Source organism: Merops nubicus, unplaced genomic scaffold (genome assembly GCF_000691845.1).
Source record: "Merops nubicus isolate BGI_N331 unplaced genomic scaffold, ASM69184v1 scaffold4269, whole genome shotgun sequence".
Classification (NCBI taxonomy): Eukaryota; Metazoa; Chordata; class Aves; order Coraciiformes; family Meropidae; genus Merops; species Merops nubicus.
The window spans coordinates 184,861-204,152 of record NW_008632899.1 but is presented as its reverse complement, the minus strand read 5'-3'; the positions used below and the strand labels follow the sequence as shown (position 1 = coordinate 204,152).

General features: G+C 42.8%; 1 protein-coding gene across 1 annotated transcript in view; it reads right to left on the bottom strand.

Annotated features, from left to right (window-relative positions):
* Positions 1-8: 8 nt before the first annotated feature.
* The window catches only part of TMEM132C (transmembrane protein 132C), a gene marked incomplete at its 3' end in the record, with an annotated part of 154,374 nt that continues 135,090 nt past the window's right edge, over positions 9-19,292 (bottom strand). The window contains exons 6-9 of the mRNA XM_008948036.1: positions 10,895-11,100; positions 10,149-10,422; positions 8,966-9,157; positions 9-407 (exon numbers count right to left, since the gene is read on the bottom strand). Of these exons, the coding sequence (XP_008946284.1) occupies positions 9-407; positions 8,966-9,157; positions 10,149-10,422; positions 10,895-11,100 (1,071 nt within the window). The remainder of the gene's footprint in view (positions 408-8,965; positions 9,158-10,148; positions 10,423-10,894; positions 11,101-19,292) is intronic.

Sequence of the window (19,292 nt, the reverse complement as noted above, 5' to 3'; positions counted from 1 at the left end):
GAGCCGTGGAGCCGCCCGTCCTGCCCGTGCCGCTCCTGCTCCGGGGCCTTGGGCCGCCGGTCGCTCGCGCGGTTTTCGATCTCGTCGGCGTCGTAATCCCCGCCCAGATCGGAGTCTGCGTCGTTCTGGCCAAACTTGACTTTGATGTTGCCATTCCCCACAGCCAGGACGCTTTTCCTCTTGGACTTTTGGCAGGTTTCAGAAATCATCATGTCTACCTTGATTAACATGCCCTGGCCTTCACCTTCTGCTGCCACAACCGGCCACTTTAAGGCAGCGTTCTGGTGGATCGAGACAACAGCTTCATCCAATGATACAGCAGAAAGGGAGAAGTCCTTGGAGTCATAAATGTCCAGCGGAGTAACAGAGCTGTCACTGAACTGAATCCAGGTGCTTACTACAGCTTCCTGAAAGGAGAGGGATATGGTTAAAGACAGGGCCTTAAATAAGACAGCTCAGCCCATTGCAGCTCATCAATCTCTCAGCTCTGAGCAGCAGCTGGAGGACATGGAACACAATGGCTCTGCACTGCATTTAAAGCACACCAAGCTTCAACAGATCAGGCAGAGGATGGTCACTGTTTTCACTAAAGGTTCTGGTCTTACCCATCCTGAAAATATTTTGCAAAAGAACACATAAAATAATTGATATGAGATGTCCATAATAACAAAGTACCCATTAACAAGCTACAATTTACATGATTTATAAAAAAAGTCATTCCTGTCATACAAAAGCTGAAAGAGACAAGCCAGAAAAATTACTAGAGGCATCTGACAGAACACTTTTTTTCCCCGTGTCCCCTATGCACGGGTGTCACAGGGAGCTGTCAAATTAAGCAAGGCATAAATATCTTAGCAGGAATAAGGAGCTACCATAGCATCTTGGAAATGGTTGGAGCAGAAGAATCACCTGAAAGAGAAAGACTCACAGAACAATTGCCATTTTGCTGGAGAAAGGGTTAAGTAAAACACACATTATCTTTAAGATCATTAAAAAGGCCACTGCATTTCATGGAGAGGAGGATGGGGATTCTGGTATGATCTCTACGATAAAAATACAAATAGCCTGGATTTAATTGGACTGTCTTTGTTCTCTGCAGGTAGCCCTGTTAGAAGTCATCATTAGAAGCAAACACAAAGCTAGAGGTCAGCTCTTTGCTGTTTGAAATCCCATCCAGATGATACAGAGATTTACTTCTCCATGTCTCAGTAGCTTTATTTGCAGGAGATTTCTGTATTTTGTCAGTGGCTCTGGGCTTGCCTGTTTAGCCAGCAGACCTGCAGGCGGCCTGATGGGGTGCAACCTCACACAAAGCTCAAGTCCTTTTCTTCCCAGACTTCAGCTGCAGATGGCCCTAATAACTTTACACTTGGGTACCTCAGAACAACTGGACTGAAAATCACCATCGGGGGAAAAACATTGCCACCCTGTTAAGGGCCAGTCATGATACAAATTTACACTCTAATATGCTCTTCAATTGGCTACAATTTGTTACGCTGTGGTTAGAAACAAAGGGAATTGCTACCCTTCTAGTTAAATATAAAGCTTTTCAATGAAAACAGCAAGGGGCATTTAGCTGTGCAGAAGGTTGGACTATAATGAATATTTGATTTCCAAAGTGCTATCAGCAAGTTCTTGAGGGGCTGAAAGGAGAAAAATAAGTTGTGGCACAACAGGAAAGCTGGCAAAGTTCTTGGTGATCCAAATGCACTTCAAACGGCTGAAACGGAGCCAGGGTGGCTCCAAAGCTGGGAAGGGTGAACTGTGCAAGGAAATGAAACCGGCTGATCTTTCATTACAGAAACAACCCTGAAATGACTCAACAGACAGAAACATAAAGCTGCAGGGCACAGCTTAAATTTATATTACAGAAATCTATAGTAGAGCAAACCCAGCCATGGGAAAGTAAAGGATTTTTTTTTTTAATGGATATGTGTAGAGAGAAAAAGATACAGCTCCTCTAGCAATGCAACACCCTGCTCCTTCCTCCTCCCTGAAACAAGAGGACAGCCTCATGTACCACTGGGGAGGAACACATATGAGGAGCCAAATGCTTTTCCTCTCTTCCTCAAGATATCCACATCCCTGTTTGGTTTTCTTATCTTGATGCCTTTCTGCTTTAACTGCCCTCAGGCACTGTTCAGGTTCAGAGGTAATCAGCATGGAAAAATTTGGCTGAAATGGCTAGAATTTGACAAAGCTGTAAGCAACTTTGAACCAACTTTTACTCTTCTCCACTATTCTGCATTCCTCATTTTATGAGGCAGAGATAGAGGAAAAATGAAATGGCAGTCAGCTGAAATTTGCAGGCACACATGTGATGTGCTATAGATAACAGAGGTGTGCAATAGCTTAGCCATTATTTTCAAGCAGCATTGAAGCTTTTCATTTCCAGGAGACCCTTTTTTATAGCAAACCACCAATTTTTTTCACAACACAACATTGTCATGCTTATAGTATAGACAACATTAATTAAAACGGAAAGAAAACAAATGAGAGAAAGAAGGTGAGAATTTAAAATCCTCCCAAAGTATATTGTATCAGCCCAAATATTCTATTTGGGAAGAGATCATCTCCTCTCATTCACATCATTAAAGGAAAGATGAAGGCAGGTGAAGGAAGTGAACTTCCCAAATGATTATAAATTCTGAAAAGCTAAAAAGAAAAATAGAAATAGAAATATATAGTACTGTGCCCTTCAAAGAGAGGTTTCTGCAAATTCTATGCACTGCATTGATAAATCCCCTCCAAATCTCTGACAAGGTCCTTCAATTACTATCAGCAGATGAAGATGGATTGGAGCCTTCTTACCTGCAAAGTTGCTGCCCCTAGTCTGATGCCCTCAACACCGAGGTGCCAAATGCTCGTGTTCATTAATAATCAGGCATAAACAAATAGTTTGTGGGATTGCTGGGCTCTCAAGTCTTTCTTCCCTCCACGTTTCCTCTCTCTTTCACACATGCGCAAGCGCACACACACACACACACACACTCAGTTGAGCACCCAGAACAAATGAACCACAACTACACATTAGTGCCAATGTCTGTTAGAGAACAAAATGATTTGTATGGTGACCCTGATATGTGAAGTGAGTCAGATAATATACGCTAGATCATGTTAATGACAGCAAAATCCAATCCAGAGGAGATGAAGAGACTGCCTCCCACAACCACTGCTGGTTATCAGATACCATGCTTTCCTTGAGCACATACAAAACTTTCCTTATCAAGACACATTTGGTCTACACTTTCCCTTGCTGTTCTCTTCCATCATTCCAGGTGTAACTTCAGCAAGTTGGCCAGTTCTTGATCTGCTGCAGTTCCACCATCTCTTTTGGCCTTAAATTACATTGCTCCTTGTCAGTCCAAAGGTGCCACTTAATACATCTTTTTGGATAAAACTGCATTTTACTTTTTGTTAGTAGTTTTACCTCCTTTGTAATCCACTAGGTATGTTTAGGTGGGTAAAACAAAGAGGAAATTACCAGGGTAGGGAAGTAACATGGCACTAATGGAAACCATCAGTCCCTGAGGATCTCTGCGTTGCCTGACCTGGCATATTTCAAACCCTGCTGCATGAGTCACCACAAACACAATGGTTTGCTGGCCATGTCTGTTCCACCTAGATAACACAAGGAGGCTCACACTCCAAAGGCAAACTGATGGCAGGACACAGAGCTGGTTTGGAAGCTCAGCAGAAAGCCTATCATACAGAGATCTAAGAGTCCCTCTGTGCTGGGACTCACGTGAGTTACCTGGGAAGATCTGGGAGCCACAGTGATGATTACTGTGCCCTCTGAAGCTTCATACAGCATTTGAAAGTCTGCTTATAATAGGATGTTCCACTGAGCCCATCTGTACACCACAGTCAGTGGTTACAACTGTCCTTCAATACCTCCACAAAAAAAGCTGGGGTCAGCTTGATACCAAGATGCTATCTTGTATTCTTCAAGCAAAAAATAGGGGAGTAAAGTGTGCAGGACCGATTGCATTTTAGAGACTTCTGCTGCTCAGAAACACAGATGGGAGGACTGATCAGTGTATTTGATTTTATTCCATGCTCAGAATAAAGAGGCCTTTTAATGGTCTTTGCTCACTAAAGCACAAATAAAAGTATTTGTGACTAAGCCCTCGATTGCTGGAGCCAGCTGCAATGGTCCTGCAGTGAGGCAGGACACCAAAGGAAGGAAATGGCTGGCTGGATGGCTCTGCAGAAAACAAATACTTCCCTCCCTCAAATAAAGGCAAGGGAATACTGTTCTCAGCAGCTTCTATCAGACCAGCTCTGATTGTTCTGTCTGGGGGTTTGAAGGCTTGAAATGGGTTTCCATAGACATTTTATCACATGAAGTAACAAAGTACTACATGTGCATTTATTTTTAAGCCCATGGCTTGTGTAGTAAAAATTTGGCTTGATGGTTATGATGTGGAAATGAAAGGCAGCCAAGACTCAGATCTTAATTCAAACCATGCATTCCCCTACTGTGTATTTCTTTCTCTCATTTTTGTCCAATCTGCTAATGTGACATTCCTTTCCAGTGGGAATTTGCTTGTATTTGCAAGGGAAGAATTCAGATTCTAATGTAACAATACATCCTTTCTCCCTTTCCCATGCTGCTTAACTCCTTTGTCATATTTCTGAGCCAGCACAGTGCTCTGGCAGTTTAAAGAAGAAAAATAAATGCAATTTAAGTGTAATTTATACTGCCAGAATGGGGTAAAGTATCCACACCATAAAAACACTCCTAATATCAGTTACTTAGCTCTACGATGCCTGAACTCTCAGAACTAGTTTGCAAAACTAAAACCAGGACAAAATCTGAACCAGGATAGTATTGTGTCAGCCCAAAAGGCAGGGACATGCAGGTCACTCCAGCTTGTCACCCTCACCCAGGTGGTGCTGGGCACCCCCACCTATCAGAGGGAGAGTGGACATCTTGGAGGGCTTTACTCGAGGTTATGGATGGCCTCTCATGATTGGGTCTTGTCACGGATGTCAACAGGAGCTACACACGTGAAAGAGAAGAACTTGGTCTCTAGAAATCACTGACACTGCTCTTTTTCCCTATGAAGATGTCTGTGTTTTCCAGTGACACTGAGAGAGACATTACACACAGAGCTGTTTATTAAAGGCTTTCTTTCTTCTTTCCTTCATTCCAGTTTCTTAGCCCACATGCAATACCCTACAGTGATGAAAAAGCCACAATATGACTGAGTTTCCCTGCAGAGCCAGCTGAAATTTAAGAGTCCTTGAAGCTCAAGCAGATCAGAAAACACTTAAACACTGTAGGTTTTCCTTTATTTACATTTTGGAGAAGCTTTTAGGATGGCAGTGTTGATTTTAACAATTATCAGGAAGCCAAAAGGAACAGCTTTCCTACCTGAGCAGATGGCCACTAAAAACAGACTGCTCACAGCTAGAGTTCCCAAATTTTCTGAAGATTTTTCAACTTCTATATTTAAAAGCTGGTCAACCTGCATTTATTTTTAGGCACTAAATGATTGATCCACTCTTCAGTGCCAGTGAGCTCCTCACTGTAAAAAAATGGAAGTATGGGCTCAGCATCCCTCAAGGTCACCTCATCACCTCAGGTAATTAGTTACTCAACTACAGATAAAGATATCTAACTTTAGGCATCCAAGATTTAAAAAAAAAAAAAAGAATTAGCTTATCTTCTTTAGACTGCTGAGTATTTGGAGGAACTGCCAGCTTTTCAGGACCTGTGTTTTGGCTGGCTGCTTTGTGCTCCTTATGCAGCCATGGTGTGGTCATTATAATCAAGGAACTAATCTAGTCATTATATCAACTGAAAGAAAATTACAGCCAAAATACTAAATTGATTCTTATGATATTGAAAAATCTGTAAGAGCACAATCTGTATGATGCTTTATGCCTTCCATTGTACTCTGCAGACGTACTGCTTAATCTGCTAGGGACAATATTGTGCCTGCCAGAGCACCAATTATCCAAGGACATTTGCTAATCTATGTTGCAGCCTGGCTGTTGAAGGTGCTAAAGTGGAGCCAAGGAAAACATTTGACTAAGAACATATTGACTATTTTTTTCCATATAACAATGCTGAGCCATACACAATCATTTCTGAAAAGAATAAAACCTTCAGTTATCTTAACTGTTATTTTGTTTTTCAGTTGCGTCAGCAAGGTTTGCACGAGTTACCTGGGCCTTGTTATAAACTGGAGAGCAAAGGACACACTAAATTAATGAAGTCTTTGCAACATTCAAGTATATGCTTAGTCCTGGGCTGTCCCCTTGAAAAGAAAACCTCACTTTCAAAAAGGCTTGATTTTCAGAAAACACTCAGCTCTTGCCTTCTCAAATTCCAGCTCAGTAAGGAACTCAGATGATATACTCCAAATCATGAGTCACTTCTTGCAAACTTTAGCCAGAAGCATTCCTACATTGGCATTAATTCTTCTAAGGGCAAGTGACTTGTTATATCCTTCATTCAAACCCCTGATGAACGGGAAAGCTGGGACACCATGGGCCACTCCCACAGTAAGACTATTGCCTTCAATGTATTTTCTAGTGTGAAATCTATTCCTGTCTTATTTTTTTGGTGGTGCAAATGCAAAGTCCCTCAGATTTCAACAGCCCTTCCTTGGGCAAGCCCTGTCTATAGGCTGAGTGAGATCTAGGCCTGAGAACAAACGAGTGGCTTATAGTAAGGCAGGAAGTGAACTGCACAGGAGGTGGCATTAGCTCAGGCCTCTGGGAAGAAGGCACTGCCAAAGTGCCCAGAAACCAGGGACAGTGCTCAGGAGCCACAGGACCCAGCACCAGCAGGAGCAGGACTGCAAACACTCACCGTGCCTGGGCAGGAACTGACCCTCACAAGTTGCCCAGAGGGAGGAGGGATGCTCCCAGCAGAGCCCTCAGTGGGAAGCAGGCAGGACACTTCCTACCCCTGGTGAAGAGGAGGTGGTGGGAAGACAAGCAGAGGCAATGGGGTGGGCAGGCTCCAGACTGGAGGAGCCGGGAGGAGAGGCAGAGGCTGAGGTGGGGTTCCACAAGAACATGCTGCTCTATGATTGCAGGAAACTGGGACAGAAGGCACCATGCCCTGGACTGGGAAAAACTGGCTAACTTGGGACTACTGCTAAGCAACCAGATTTCCTTGGGTGTTCTAGATCCTGCTGTAGAGAAGACTTTCCACTACCTGTTAACAGAGTGCAGGTCCTGTGGTCATTTCCCCCCCCCCAGATGCAGTCTAGAGGTGAAATAACAGATTTTAAACTCCTTTTACTGAGAAAAAGGTGCCTGCTTTTCTCACTCCTCCCGTTTTACAGTCGGTATCTTCAGTGAGCAGGATGCAGTAGTGGTGTCTGTAGGCTCTGGGGAGGAGAGCAGGGACTGCAGCCCCCCAGGCTGCCCGGCAGGACCAGGAGCAGAAGGTGCTGCTCAGGATGAGAGCCTGATGTGCCCAGTCACTCCTGCTCAGAAATGTGACTCTGAGGAAACTGCAATTGTGTCACAAAAGAACATCAGCTTAAACAAAGGCTTTCACCAAAATCGTTCCATAACACAGATGCTGGGAAAAATAATTTCAAAACAAACCACCTTTACACATTTTTCCTCTTTTGCATTATTTCATGACTTGTTAACTGCAGTGATATGTCATGAGACTTTGTATCTTACTGCTGTGCCATAATACCATAGGGGATGGCATGCTGTGCACTACTGAAGTGCCCTGTCACAATATGCCATAACCTGATATTGATAATTATCTTTGCATATTCAGGGCAGATCATCTATAAATCTGAGGCACCTTTCCAGATTTGCAAGCTCTTTTATCTGCACTGAAACCATGACTCTTCCAATGATGCTGCAGGACAAACGGTGCCCTGTCCTACATAAGAGCATTGTGTGAGCCATGTTTTAGCTTTTGCTTTTAGTCTTTGTCCAAAGACAGTGTGTCAGACATGGCTTCTAAGCCCTGGAGAAGGGTATAAATGGGTTAATTACATAAGATTCTAATGTTTACAGGATGCAGTAAATGGAACAGATGGGCACCATGTCCTTCTAGCTTGGACATTTTCCTGTCACTAAGTTATAAAACAATCTCAATTATTTTTATGTTCCAGAAAATTAGGTAGCAATAATCATGAAAATGGGCTATAAAACTTGACTTGAGATCTCTCCCTATCTATGTGAGATGAAATACAGTTTCTGTGAGAGGAGTAGCTGTAGACAGACTTAATTGCATGGTCCCCAGTCCCACTCTTCAAATCAGTGACTGAAAGAGCAATGAACATAGAGCTTGTTCTGCTGCTACTGACCCTTGTTTTTAATCTGTTCCAGAGCAACTGTTTGCCTTGATCTGGGGGTGTTCTCCAATCTTATTTTCCATGTGGGTTGTGACCTGAAACATGATGCTTGAATGAGTCCCTTTACAGAGATGGGAATTTGCTGGCTTTAAATAGAATCAGCACATGAACTGAATGACGAACCCCCCAAAATCCATCTAAAAAATAAAAGGAGAGAGGAGCCTGGCAGTCTGCCGTGACTCTAGGAGGGAAAAGAAATGTATTTGGCTATCTTCTGCCTCTATTTTATAGCTCTTCAAAACATGAAATTGCTGTGACAAACAGAGCTCTGTGCTCTCTGGCATGGAAAACAAGGGCATGCCCAGAGAGCAAACAAGGATCACTGTCCAAAGACTGCCTGTGTTCAGAAAATAACAGATGTTGCATCATTAAAGGGAAGGCTATTAAAAATGTAAATAATATAAACTTCATTGTAGTCAGAAATTTTACTGCAGTTAAGTATGTATTTGAAGGGAAGAAATGAGAAGACAATTCCAGAGCATCTCTAGAGGAAGGTAATTGACACCTATACTTTGAAGTCTAACATCTAAACTTGTTATGAATTATCATCTCTCCTTCACACTGATAACCCACTGCCCCATCCCCAAAGGCAACAACAGGAAATATGGGGGGTACACTACCTGCTTGGGAGTATGAAGCAACTCTTGGGCAATGGTTGTAGCCACAATAGCCCGACTACTTGCTGCACTTGGCTGAAGAAAGAGTGAAAGCCCAGCCACCAGCTGGACTCCAAGGTCTGTTATGGTCACTTTTTCATCTAGTACAGTCACTGTCTTCTCTGCCAGGATGGAGTCAGACAGAGGAGACAAAACCTTTGGAGAAACACAAAAGAATCAACTTAGGAAATGGCTGATCAATTAAAATAACCTTTCTTACGGTCATCAACCCTTCTTGTCTCCAGAGCTTCATGCACAGAGGTGGAATGGCAGAGGCCACTGAAGAGGCAGTCTGATTGCATGAGCAGGGTCAGAAACCCATCCAGCTGAGAACACTGCACCCAACCCTGAGAGCTGTACCATCTCACTCGTGCATCATTTCACCCAGAGAGCTGGCTTAGAGCTCCCCCTCTCATTCTGTGTCCCAGTATGGATGAGCTCAGACTTGGTTCCCAACCATTTCAAAGGGAGGTCAGCAACATCTAGGACCTGTCATTCGCTTCTTTGCTCAAACATTCTCATTTTTCTACATTGCCTGTTTCTGATGGAACATCAGGGTAGTAGGATATCCTTCTGTTTTTACAAAACTCAGGGTCATACTGCCGTCTTCAGGGAACTGAGGATAGCTAATTCATGCACATAGTGTCTTCTTCACCTTCCTCATCTCATATCTACAGCCTAGGTTAGCTGTATTCACTCTGTGCCTTGGCTTTACTGGGGCAGAACTGGGATATGGTGATAGTCACTTGTGCCTTTCAGGGCTATTAACCAGGTTGTATTTTTTTTTCCTGAATTAATGTTTAGTTAAATCAAAAGAAACATGTCACAATCCAAAGACCCTTGTCTCAAAAAGCCCAAATGGTGCTCATCAGCTGATGGGGTAACCTGCATCAGTTATCTAACTTCTCATTGAGCCTGGACATGCTGCCTCTCCTAAACACCTCTGAAGGCTCTATGGCTTCCAGGTCCTGGCCATGCTGCATGCCTCACACCACCTCTAGCCTGGATCATTGTTGCTGGGTTAGTGCTGTGTGTGACACTCTAGAAGGTCATCATGTTTCAAGAGAGCAGAACACTATGCTGGGTTTATGCCCCCACACAGTCTCTCTAAGGGAAGAGTAGAATGTGGTAGCTCAGAGCACAGTACCTGCATCGTTGTCATTCCTACTTCCCGTCCAATCAAAATCCTGCCTTCCTGCAGCTTGGCAATGTGAGGATCCTCCAGCTTCATAAAATCCATCACCAGGTCTGTAATGTCAAACTGCCAGTCTGAGCCCAGCAGGTAGCTCAGCTGACCCCAGGGGCTAGAATCCTCAGCTACAAACTGGGTGAGGACTCGCACCATGGCATGCTGGTACTGCAGGGTACAACCTCTTCCCTTCCGCTCGTCTTCATCCTCGTCATCACTGTCTCTGGTGGGTCTTGTTTCATAAGAAAATGAAGCATAAAGAAATATTTTCAATAACATTGATGAAAACTAACATCAGAATGCTCATGGAGAGTTCCCCCTCAAATAACAGCCCTCATGGGTTTTTTTTTGGCCATTGCTGATTCAGGGCTACCTAGCATGAGGAAGGACCATACAAATGTACTGCTGCTTCACCTAGCTGGTAAGTCCAAACAACAACAATTCTGTAAATGAACCTCACCAGAGCACCACACTGTACCCTGCTGCACAGGACAGACACAGGCACAGAAGCAAAACTCCCTTAAATTTTAAAAGCCTAGTTATATCTGCAGACATCCAGTGCCAAGCTGAGGATTCCAGCACTGCTGTTCCTCAGGGAAGAATGCTGCATTTTGGGTGCAGGTGCTGCAGCTGTTCTTGCTGAGAGTTAAAATCAACTCCATTCATTTTACAAACACCCAAGAAATTTAGCAACTCAAACCCACCTTTTGTTGGAAACAACTGGGACTCTCCAGCCTTTTATTTGGCTGAGTTCTGTGTCCGAAATGTCGATCTGAAGAGGCAGGCGTGGAACCCAGACTGTGACTTGCAGAGGAGCTCGCAGGTACTGGTACGTGAAGTTCACAAGTGCATTCACCTTGCCTTTCATTTCTTTGCCATTGACAAAAACATAGTCACACCTGTCAGAAACCTAAGGCAGAGGAACAAAGAGAGAAAGAGGAAAAGTTAATCACTGTGACAAAAGGAGGCCAAAGTGTAACCCTGGCATCTCAAAACCAAACCCAAACAAAACAGGTTCCCTTCTCTTTGTGCATGTTGATGATGGCCTTTTACAACGGGAGCAGCTGAGCACAAAAATCCTTCAGTGGCTCAGGAGGCATAATTATCCTGGAGATGCCTGAAGACTGGATACATTTATGTATCCATATCAAGGCTGATGACATTTATGAAGCTGGCAGTTGATGTTCTGTTTGTTATGCAGTGAGCCACCAGCCAACCACAGTGCTGTGGAATTTCTAACGAGCAAGGCTCCTTCCTGGCTTGGTCAGGAGGAACCCAATAAACCAAACCAGGTCTCAACAGAGACAAGCAGCAAATCAAATCTCTGCCCTGACAAGTACCAGACAAAGTTGGCTCTGGAGTGGATTTCATCCACTGAAGAGTACCAGAAGTCTACTCATTTCCTCTGCATTAAACACTATCTGCTTATAAATGTTTACATTTTGATTAAAGCTGTAAAGCATTTCTAAACACTGCAGTAGATTTATCATTAACATGTAAATGCTGTCCTGAAATATAAGCAAGCATTATCACAGTCATGTAAGAGTTATATCAGTAATCACTTCTCTAATCAATGTTGTAATTTACAGACCATTGAGTTTCCTCATTTATTACATTACTGAGTACTAGTGATAAAATCACTCCTGAATATATAAATCATTAGGAGGGTTGCAGATAGTATGAAGTGACTCCGTGTGATAAAGTCATTGTCATATCTATTCCTAAAGGTGTTATAAATGTCTGGGGAAATCCTGTGGCACATTAATCATACATTAAGTGGCTAGCAATGGGAGCTGTTACATTATGAAATGAGCTGGTATGTCTGCACAAATTAACAGTACACCCAGCAGATCTTTTCAACTCCTGCTCCTGCTCCCATCCCACCAGAATTCTACTTCATCACCCATAATGAGTATTGTTACTGGTGGTAAAGCATCTTCCCACCTGAACAGAGAGTATCATTTGCTCCTTTTTATCCCCACTCCCAGTATAATGTTACTGAAATGAAGATTATCAGCTAGAAATGCTTATGTCTCCAGGCTAATCAAACAGATGGATGTCCTCTGTGACCACAGATACAGGAACTAAACTGTCCCCAGTTGGACAGGCACATCCTCTGTGTCAGGTTTAGGCACTGCTCACCTTCTTGTAAAATATTTGACGGAGAGATTGTAACAGGAAACTTCAGAGAACATAACACAAAGCTTTCTGTGACTCGTTCCCTAGGAGGGTTATGCTGTACCTGGGCTCTGCTGAGGGAAACAGTACTATGTACTACAATGCCTGACCCATCTGAGTGTAAGGCTTCTCCCTCAGACCACCAAAGCCAGGTTTAAAAGTCTCAAGGTGGCAGAAACTTCTTCATTTTGTCACTCTGAATGGCATGCCCTGTTTTTACATGCATTAACTTGAATGCCAATGCAGAAAGGAGTTCAGTTCACACGAGGCTGTTTCAGAACAACTACCTGATCTAATCTAAAAGTCTTATGCAGCAAAGGTGCATCACATGTAATACCATGCAGAAATTCAGAAGTCTTTCCTAGATGGTCTGCTCATTCTCTCTACAGTGCCATTGCATCAGCTTCATCCTGGGACAGGACACATCATGAAAATGGTCCTCACAAAAACAACTCCAACTGCACGGGCAAGCAAGGGCTACATGTCACGAGTGACAACCTTGGCTTCCTAATCATGGAGGCTTCTCTGCCCAGAGCAGTACATAGCTGCTACAACCTGTTGGGGGAATTCAGCTCCTGTATTTGAGCTGATGTCTAACCAAGCACCTTGTCTTGCTGTTGTCTCAGTTGCATGGTAACAGGAATGGCCAGTGGGGTGACTTCTCTCTCTCAATGCTTGGCAGTGTTACTGCCCCTCTCCCTGAAGTTGCCCACATCTCTCCACCAGAGACAGAGACCCTGTGAACTATCTTAGACCCCATACTAGTTCTTAGATGGCTGAAGTTAAAGGGACTTCACATCTAAATAATATGGCACATGTGAATGTCACCTATGGCACAACATCCTCAATGAAGTTCAGAGTTCAAGGAAGTCTTGGCTGACACACTCTCATTTCTGTTTTCCTCTGTAACCCTAGGAAAGTCAATTCAACTCTTTCTATCCACTTTCCCTCACTGGTGTAAACAGCACAACCCAGAGAGCCTTGGTCAGAGAACTACACTGCTCTTGGAGCACAGAACAACTTCTGGAACCAATGAGAAGCAGTGAGTGTGCCTGGGGGAGGGGACCTTATGTCTGGAACATTTGACAAAGCAGCTTCAGATATGGCTCTTCTTCCCTTAGCCCTCTCTTCCTTAGAGTAGAAGCTCTGGGGAGGCTTGTCACTAGGATCTAGTTTAGTCCTGCTGGGAGCAGCAGCATTGCCATCCTGCAGCTGGTTCCATCCCATCCATCTCTGTGGAGCTCATCCCAAGGATGAATGAACCTTCTGCATTAGTTGCTCAGGTAACTTATTTATGTGCACAGTAAACCACATGCACATGCTGATAAAAACTTCCTGATAACACAGCTTTGGACTGACCAGCTCTGGCCTAGATGTATGATTTAATATCATCTAAAGCCCAGTGTTGTCAGGAACAGAACAAATGTGACTGTCAGGGAAAAACCACAGTAACAATAGTAGCAAAATTGCTATTTCTGAATGGTTCTGGGCTGAGATCCAATCTCCATCTGTATTTGTAAAGCTGCTATATGCCTTCGTGGGTATGCGACAAACAAATGGCTAAATAAATACATCCAGCATCCTAAGGAGGTGGCTGCTGTAGCTCCCGTGCAGCTTTGAAATTCCTGCAGGTTAATACTTATTACTGGACGTGCATCAGCAATAGTGGCAAGTCTTTATGAGCTGTACTGAGAGAAACATCACTCTTTTCACCGAGTACAAGCACTGCTAATGTCCTTACATATGCTCTTTCTTCTGCTCCTGTGTTTCTCACAAAGCAGTAGCACACTGAGTACAGGAGGAACAAAGCCTAGGTTGTTGTATTGTATTACTGTAGGCATTTTAACTGTTGTGCTTTCAGATATCCATTATTGAAGCAACACTGATTGTTTTTGACAAAGAAAGGCAACAGAGTTCCCAACTACTGCTGCACTGAGGATGAAAGGGAGAAAGTATCTCCGTGTCTCATCTAACTCACAGTGTGTGTATGCTGGACATATGTACAGGATTAAGGATACTCTATGTCAAGAAACATCCAATTGAAGCTATTCCCTCATCTAAAGCTTCTGTAGGCAATACATCTCAGCTCAGCTTAGCTAGAGCAGGCTAGCAGAAGGAGAGCAAGAGGGTTTGCTTCCCCTGCCCTTGTCTCACAGTGTCACTTAAAAACTAAAAGCAAAGGATTTCTCAGCCTCAGAGAACAAATCCAGATGTACTGATTCTACTACAATTTGCAGCAGCAAGCCACATCTAAGGTCTGATTTGCTAGGCAGATGTCCCTCACAAAAAAAAGGGTACAGGTTATATAGCAACAGACCACAGATTAGATTAATTCCAATGCAAATAACATCACAAGTCAACTCAGTTTTGGAGTTCTGGCTTTGGACCATGCTGGGACTCAAATTCTTTTTAATTAAAAAGGTATATTTGTTGAAGCATTTTTGATAGATAAAAGTATCTCTTTGCTTTCCTCCAGGGTTTTGCAATGCTTCTGGAAGGTCATTGAACAGTACAATGATTGGCTCTCATCTGTGAGCCCTGGCCACAGCAGTCTAAGGAATTTTCTAAGAGATGCTGGAGACTTTGTGAATAGTGATCTCTTTCTCTTCTCCTGTAGTACTTATTGTGCTTTTACTATGAAAACATCTTCCCTCTGGAAGTGCTTTTTATCTTTGGCATCAGAAGAAGTGAGAGATGATGAAGGGAAAGCCTGCTTAGCCACCACCTTTAAATGATTGTTTTTTTCTATTCTTTGTGGCAGATCAGCGAGAAGTTTTGCATTTTAAAGAGTTTTCTGATGCTATTTCAGCAGTTTCTTTCATTATTAAGCTGCATTCAGCTACCTTCCCCCTTTTTTTCCGTTTTTCTAAATTCTGTCTCTAGATTAAAACTAAAATAACGAAGCTAGACAGCAAAAGACATGAAGGACAGGCAGGGGGGATGAGGAGGCAAGTCTCTGGGGAGACCTTACAGCAGCCTTCCAGTATGTAAAGGGGGCCTACAAGAAAGATGGGGAGGGACTTTTCACAAGGGCATGTAGTGATCAGACAGGAGGTAATGTCTTTAAGCTGAAAGAGGATCTATAACCACTTCTGAATCGCTACCTATGGCACAATGTGAATGTACCTTTGCAGCTGGTAATGAACAGAATAGCTGCAGTGAGTATGAAGGAGATTCCTAGCACCATCACCAGTCCAATTCAGAACCTCTGGGTCTTCCTTTACTTACTCTTTTCAGAGTAAAATCTTGATCCCACCATGACCTCTTTATTGCAGAACTGCAAGGCGTGAGCAGGAGCTGCTTGAGGTCACCACAAAGGCTGTGAGAACGTACTGCCTTGGACTCTGCAGCCAGAACTGGGCTGGTGACACTTCTGTAAGAACATCGGTTTTGCTGGGTTAAATTCTGCTACAGATTCCTGAGAAATCTTCATTCAATTACTGGTGGAGGCCGGTAGTTTACCAAAGACAAGTTTCATGTCAAATATAAGCTAAGATTGTCTTACAAAAGATGGTGAACTCAAACACTTTCTGTTCTGTCTCATATCTGTTGTACACAGGAGAGGAAAGAACAACTGTAAGACCTAAACTGAAGCAAGGGGCACTCGCTCTGTGAGCCTAGTCTAGTCTAAACCTGTTCTCCTAGTGGTTTTTCGCCTCTGAAGATATCAGACCAGTCTCTGAAGGACAAAAAGAGAAATTTTTTATTATGGAAATCCTGTCATGTTTAAGAACACTGAAAATTAGAGACATCAGTCTATTTTCTAGGTAGAAGTCTGTGTGATTTGATCTTAGTTAAACATCCTGAGGTTTAAAAAGTCTCAGAACTTTAAGACTGAAACAGAAATGAGGAGATAAGATAATGGTAGATGGCCTGCTTGTCTTCATCAGGTTCAGAATCTTGTATTTTTGTGTGTAAACCCATTTACCCATTTGTGTTATACTAATGTAAACGTTGCTAAAATATTCAAAGGTTACATAAATGTTTAAATATTTATGAAAGCACTTTTATGAGCAAAAAGATTTTTCTAGTATCTCTTAAAGGAATCTCGATTTCAACAAATAAATTTACAGGATAATTAGTAAAGAACAGTGATGTTACTTTTCAAATATGTGACACTCCTTGTATTTCAGCTCAGTATCATCACTCCTGCACATCAGAAGGGTAACTGGAGCTCCTGGAGGTTAAGCTTTGTGAACAAAATCATCCATTCCATTAAGGAATACAGAGCATCAGAATGACTTATCCACTGAATATACTGACACATAATATATAGAAAATATTAGACAGTGATAATCATTCCACAAGCTTTTCAGACAATCCTTTAGAATTTTGTGATATTTGTGTCCTTGTCATAGAATTTCTTGTAAAGTTGTTTTTGGTTTGGTTTTGTTTTTTTCTTAACATCCTCTGTAGAAAGGGAATTATCTTCTATTAAATTCTAGAAGTTTTGAGAGACTCTATATAGCCCTCTAGCCTTGATTAAACACTATGGTTTTATACAAAAGGAAATTCTATGCTACATGAACATTATGTGATGGCAACTGCTTTGTAAGAAGGATTTCAATGCCTGGCTGCATAATCCTGAATAATCAATAACCCACCACTGGAAAATGGAACCTGTCTCAAGGCTCATACTAGTCGTTTATCCATGTTCAACTATTTAAGTCTGATAAGAGTTAAAGCTTCAGACCTGAGCTCTTCCATGATCTCTGGAATGATATTTACAGCTTTGTGACACTCTTACAGCAGCCTTTAAAATGGAAGTAGCCATTAGAGGAGTTGCTAATTGCTAGTGTGACTTAGCTTGCCAGAGCCAGCCCTTGTTCCCATCGACTATAGCTGGAGCTGTGCTCAGTGACTCCAAGTGAAGCCAAAAGCTCCCCTCACAGGGTGAGCACAAAGGTAACTGCAGTAACACAGACTTAACTCTGTAATTTTAACACAGGAAAGGTTTGAATTTTCACATTACATGCAAGAATAACCTTCAGAGTTGTTTTTACCTACGACCCACCAAAAGAAAAAGAATGAATTTTTTTCTTGAAATAGCTGAGGAATAATTATTCCCATTCTGTAAGCAGTGATGAGGGAGCAGGGCAAGTGTTACACTTTAATAACTCATTTAAGCCTCATTCTGCCTCTTTTAGAGCTGTCTGCAGTTTTCAGTGGGTAATGTGGCCTGTGCAGTGGTGCTGCTCAGGGCCTGCCAGCAGCTGCCACGTTCCATCCGTGGCTTCAATCCCTCTGAGCAGTCCCCAGGCAAAGTTCCCAGCGACCTGCACTGACATGGGGATGGAGCCCTGAGCGCTGAAGAAGAGGAGAACTCTGTAAAATCAGGGCCATAGTTTAAGAGCAATTTGGAGTCTCTTTGCTGAGAAGGGTCTGCATCTTCAGTATCGGCAGTCAGATTAGCAAAACTAAGCAGAAAACCCCCAGAGCTAAAGAGCATTTCTTAGGGAAAAGGCTGTACGTTATCTAATCTCATTACAAAGATTTTGCTGGCAGCTTTGCAGAGCAGAAGCAGTACATTTAACTAACTGAATATCATTCACTACGACAGAACTGAGAGAGTAAAAGGGGCACAAAATGCCAGCTGAGACTGGAGGGCATCTATTTGCTCCCAAATGACCAGCTTTTGAAGCTGAACTGTAGCTGCACTGAGCCACAGGAGCTCTCTGCAGCTAGCATTATCACGTACAACAAAATCTGTCTGCTTTTGTGCACTCTCAAGTCAAGTCATTTCTGAAAATGGAGCCTAACAGAGAGTTTGGTTCCTACTCAGTAGGGATATGCCAGACTACATATGCAGCATGGCCCCAAATATCTTGCTTGGCAAAGCAGGATCACAGGGTGAATGCAGGGGCTTTTAATTCCATCTCTACAGTAGTTGGACATTTGAGAAGATCACAGTATGTGTCACTTTCTAACTCCTTACATATCTACAATATCCAAATTCACAATGTTCAGCAGGAAAGGAAAGGAGTGAGCCATGATTTCTTCTGACTGTATTACTCCAAAAGGTCTGAGGAAAACTGCTTATCTTCCCATCATAGCTATAGCTGTCACAAGACTAAAGTTATTTCTCCCATTTACTCTCCTGGTCTTGATCTTGCAGCTTTGAAGTTGATTTTGAAGCACTTGCTGTGGAACTTGAGGCACTGTTATTGCCACTCTGCTTTGATTTTTCATTTGGGATGTACAGGTTCTCCATCCTGACATGAGTACTGCAGGTGGTGGGCTGGGTGAAGGCACGAGATGACTGGGAAAGGACTCTGCAAGGATGTAGTTTAGAAGTTGCTTTAGCTGCCCTTGAAAGTTTTGCATATTATTTGATAAGGGATTTACAACTTTTATTGCTGAATTTAAGTATCTCAGACCACATCAATTTTGAGTTTCAATTTCCACAGAGGCCAACTGCTTGGTGAGTAGTGGTACACATTAAGGATACAACATCTGTGAAAGCTCCATATATTGCTGGCCTATGGGCCATATTTGCATCTGACAGAGGTCTGGGGTAAAGTTTCATTTTTCTAAAGCTCTGCTGGAGTTTGTCTGCTCTGCTGATGTATATTGATCCCAGTAAATCACAGGACTATGAAAAGTATGGAGGAGGGCAAGGAGGTGGACTTTCTATTTGCAATTCTATTCAGAATATAACATAACATATTAGATTCACCAGAATAAAAGCCTGCAAAGCCACAAGGCTTCAGAACAGCAAAACAATGGAATTTCCATGCTGTGACTTTCTTTGCTGTTTTTTAAGGTTTTCAGTTTCACACAAATCACAGGAACACACAGTGCCAGAGGAGGAAAGAGGAGCAATCTGAGATGGAGGCTGCTGGGTTTGGGCTCACAAAGAGATCCAGCTTCTGCTTCTGAGGGCTTTCAAGGCTCTGCTAGGGTGTGGTGAGAAGGAACTGTATG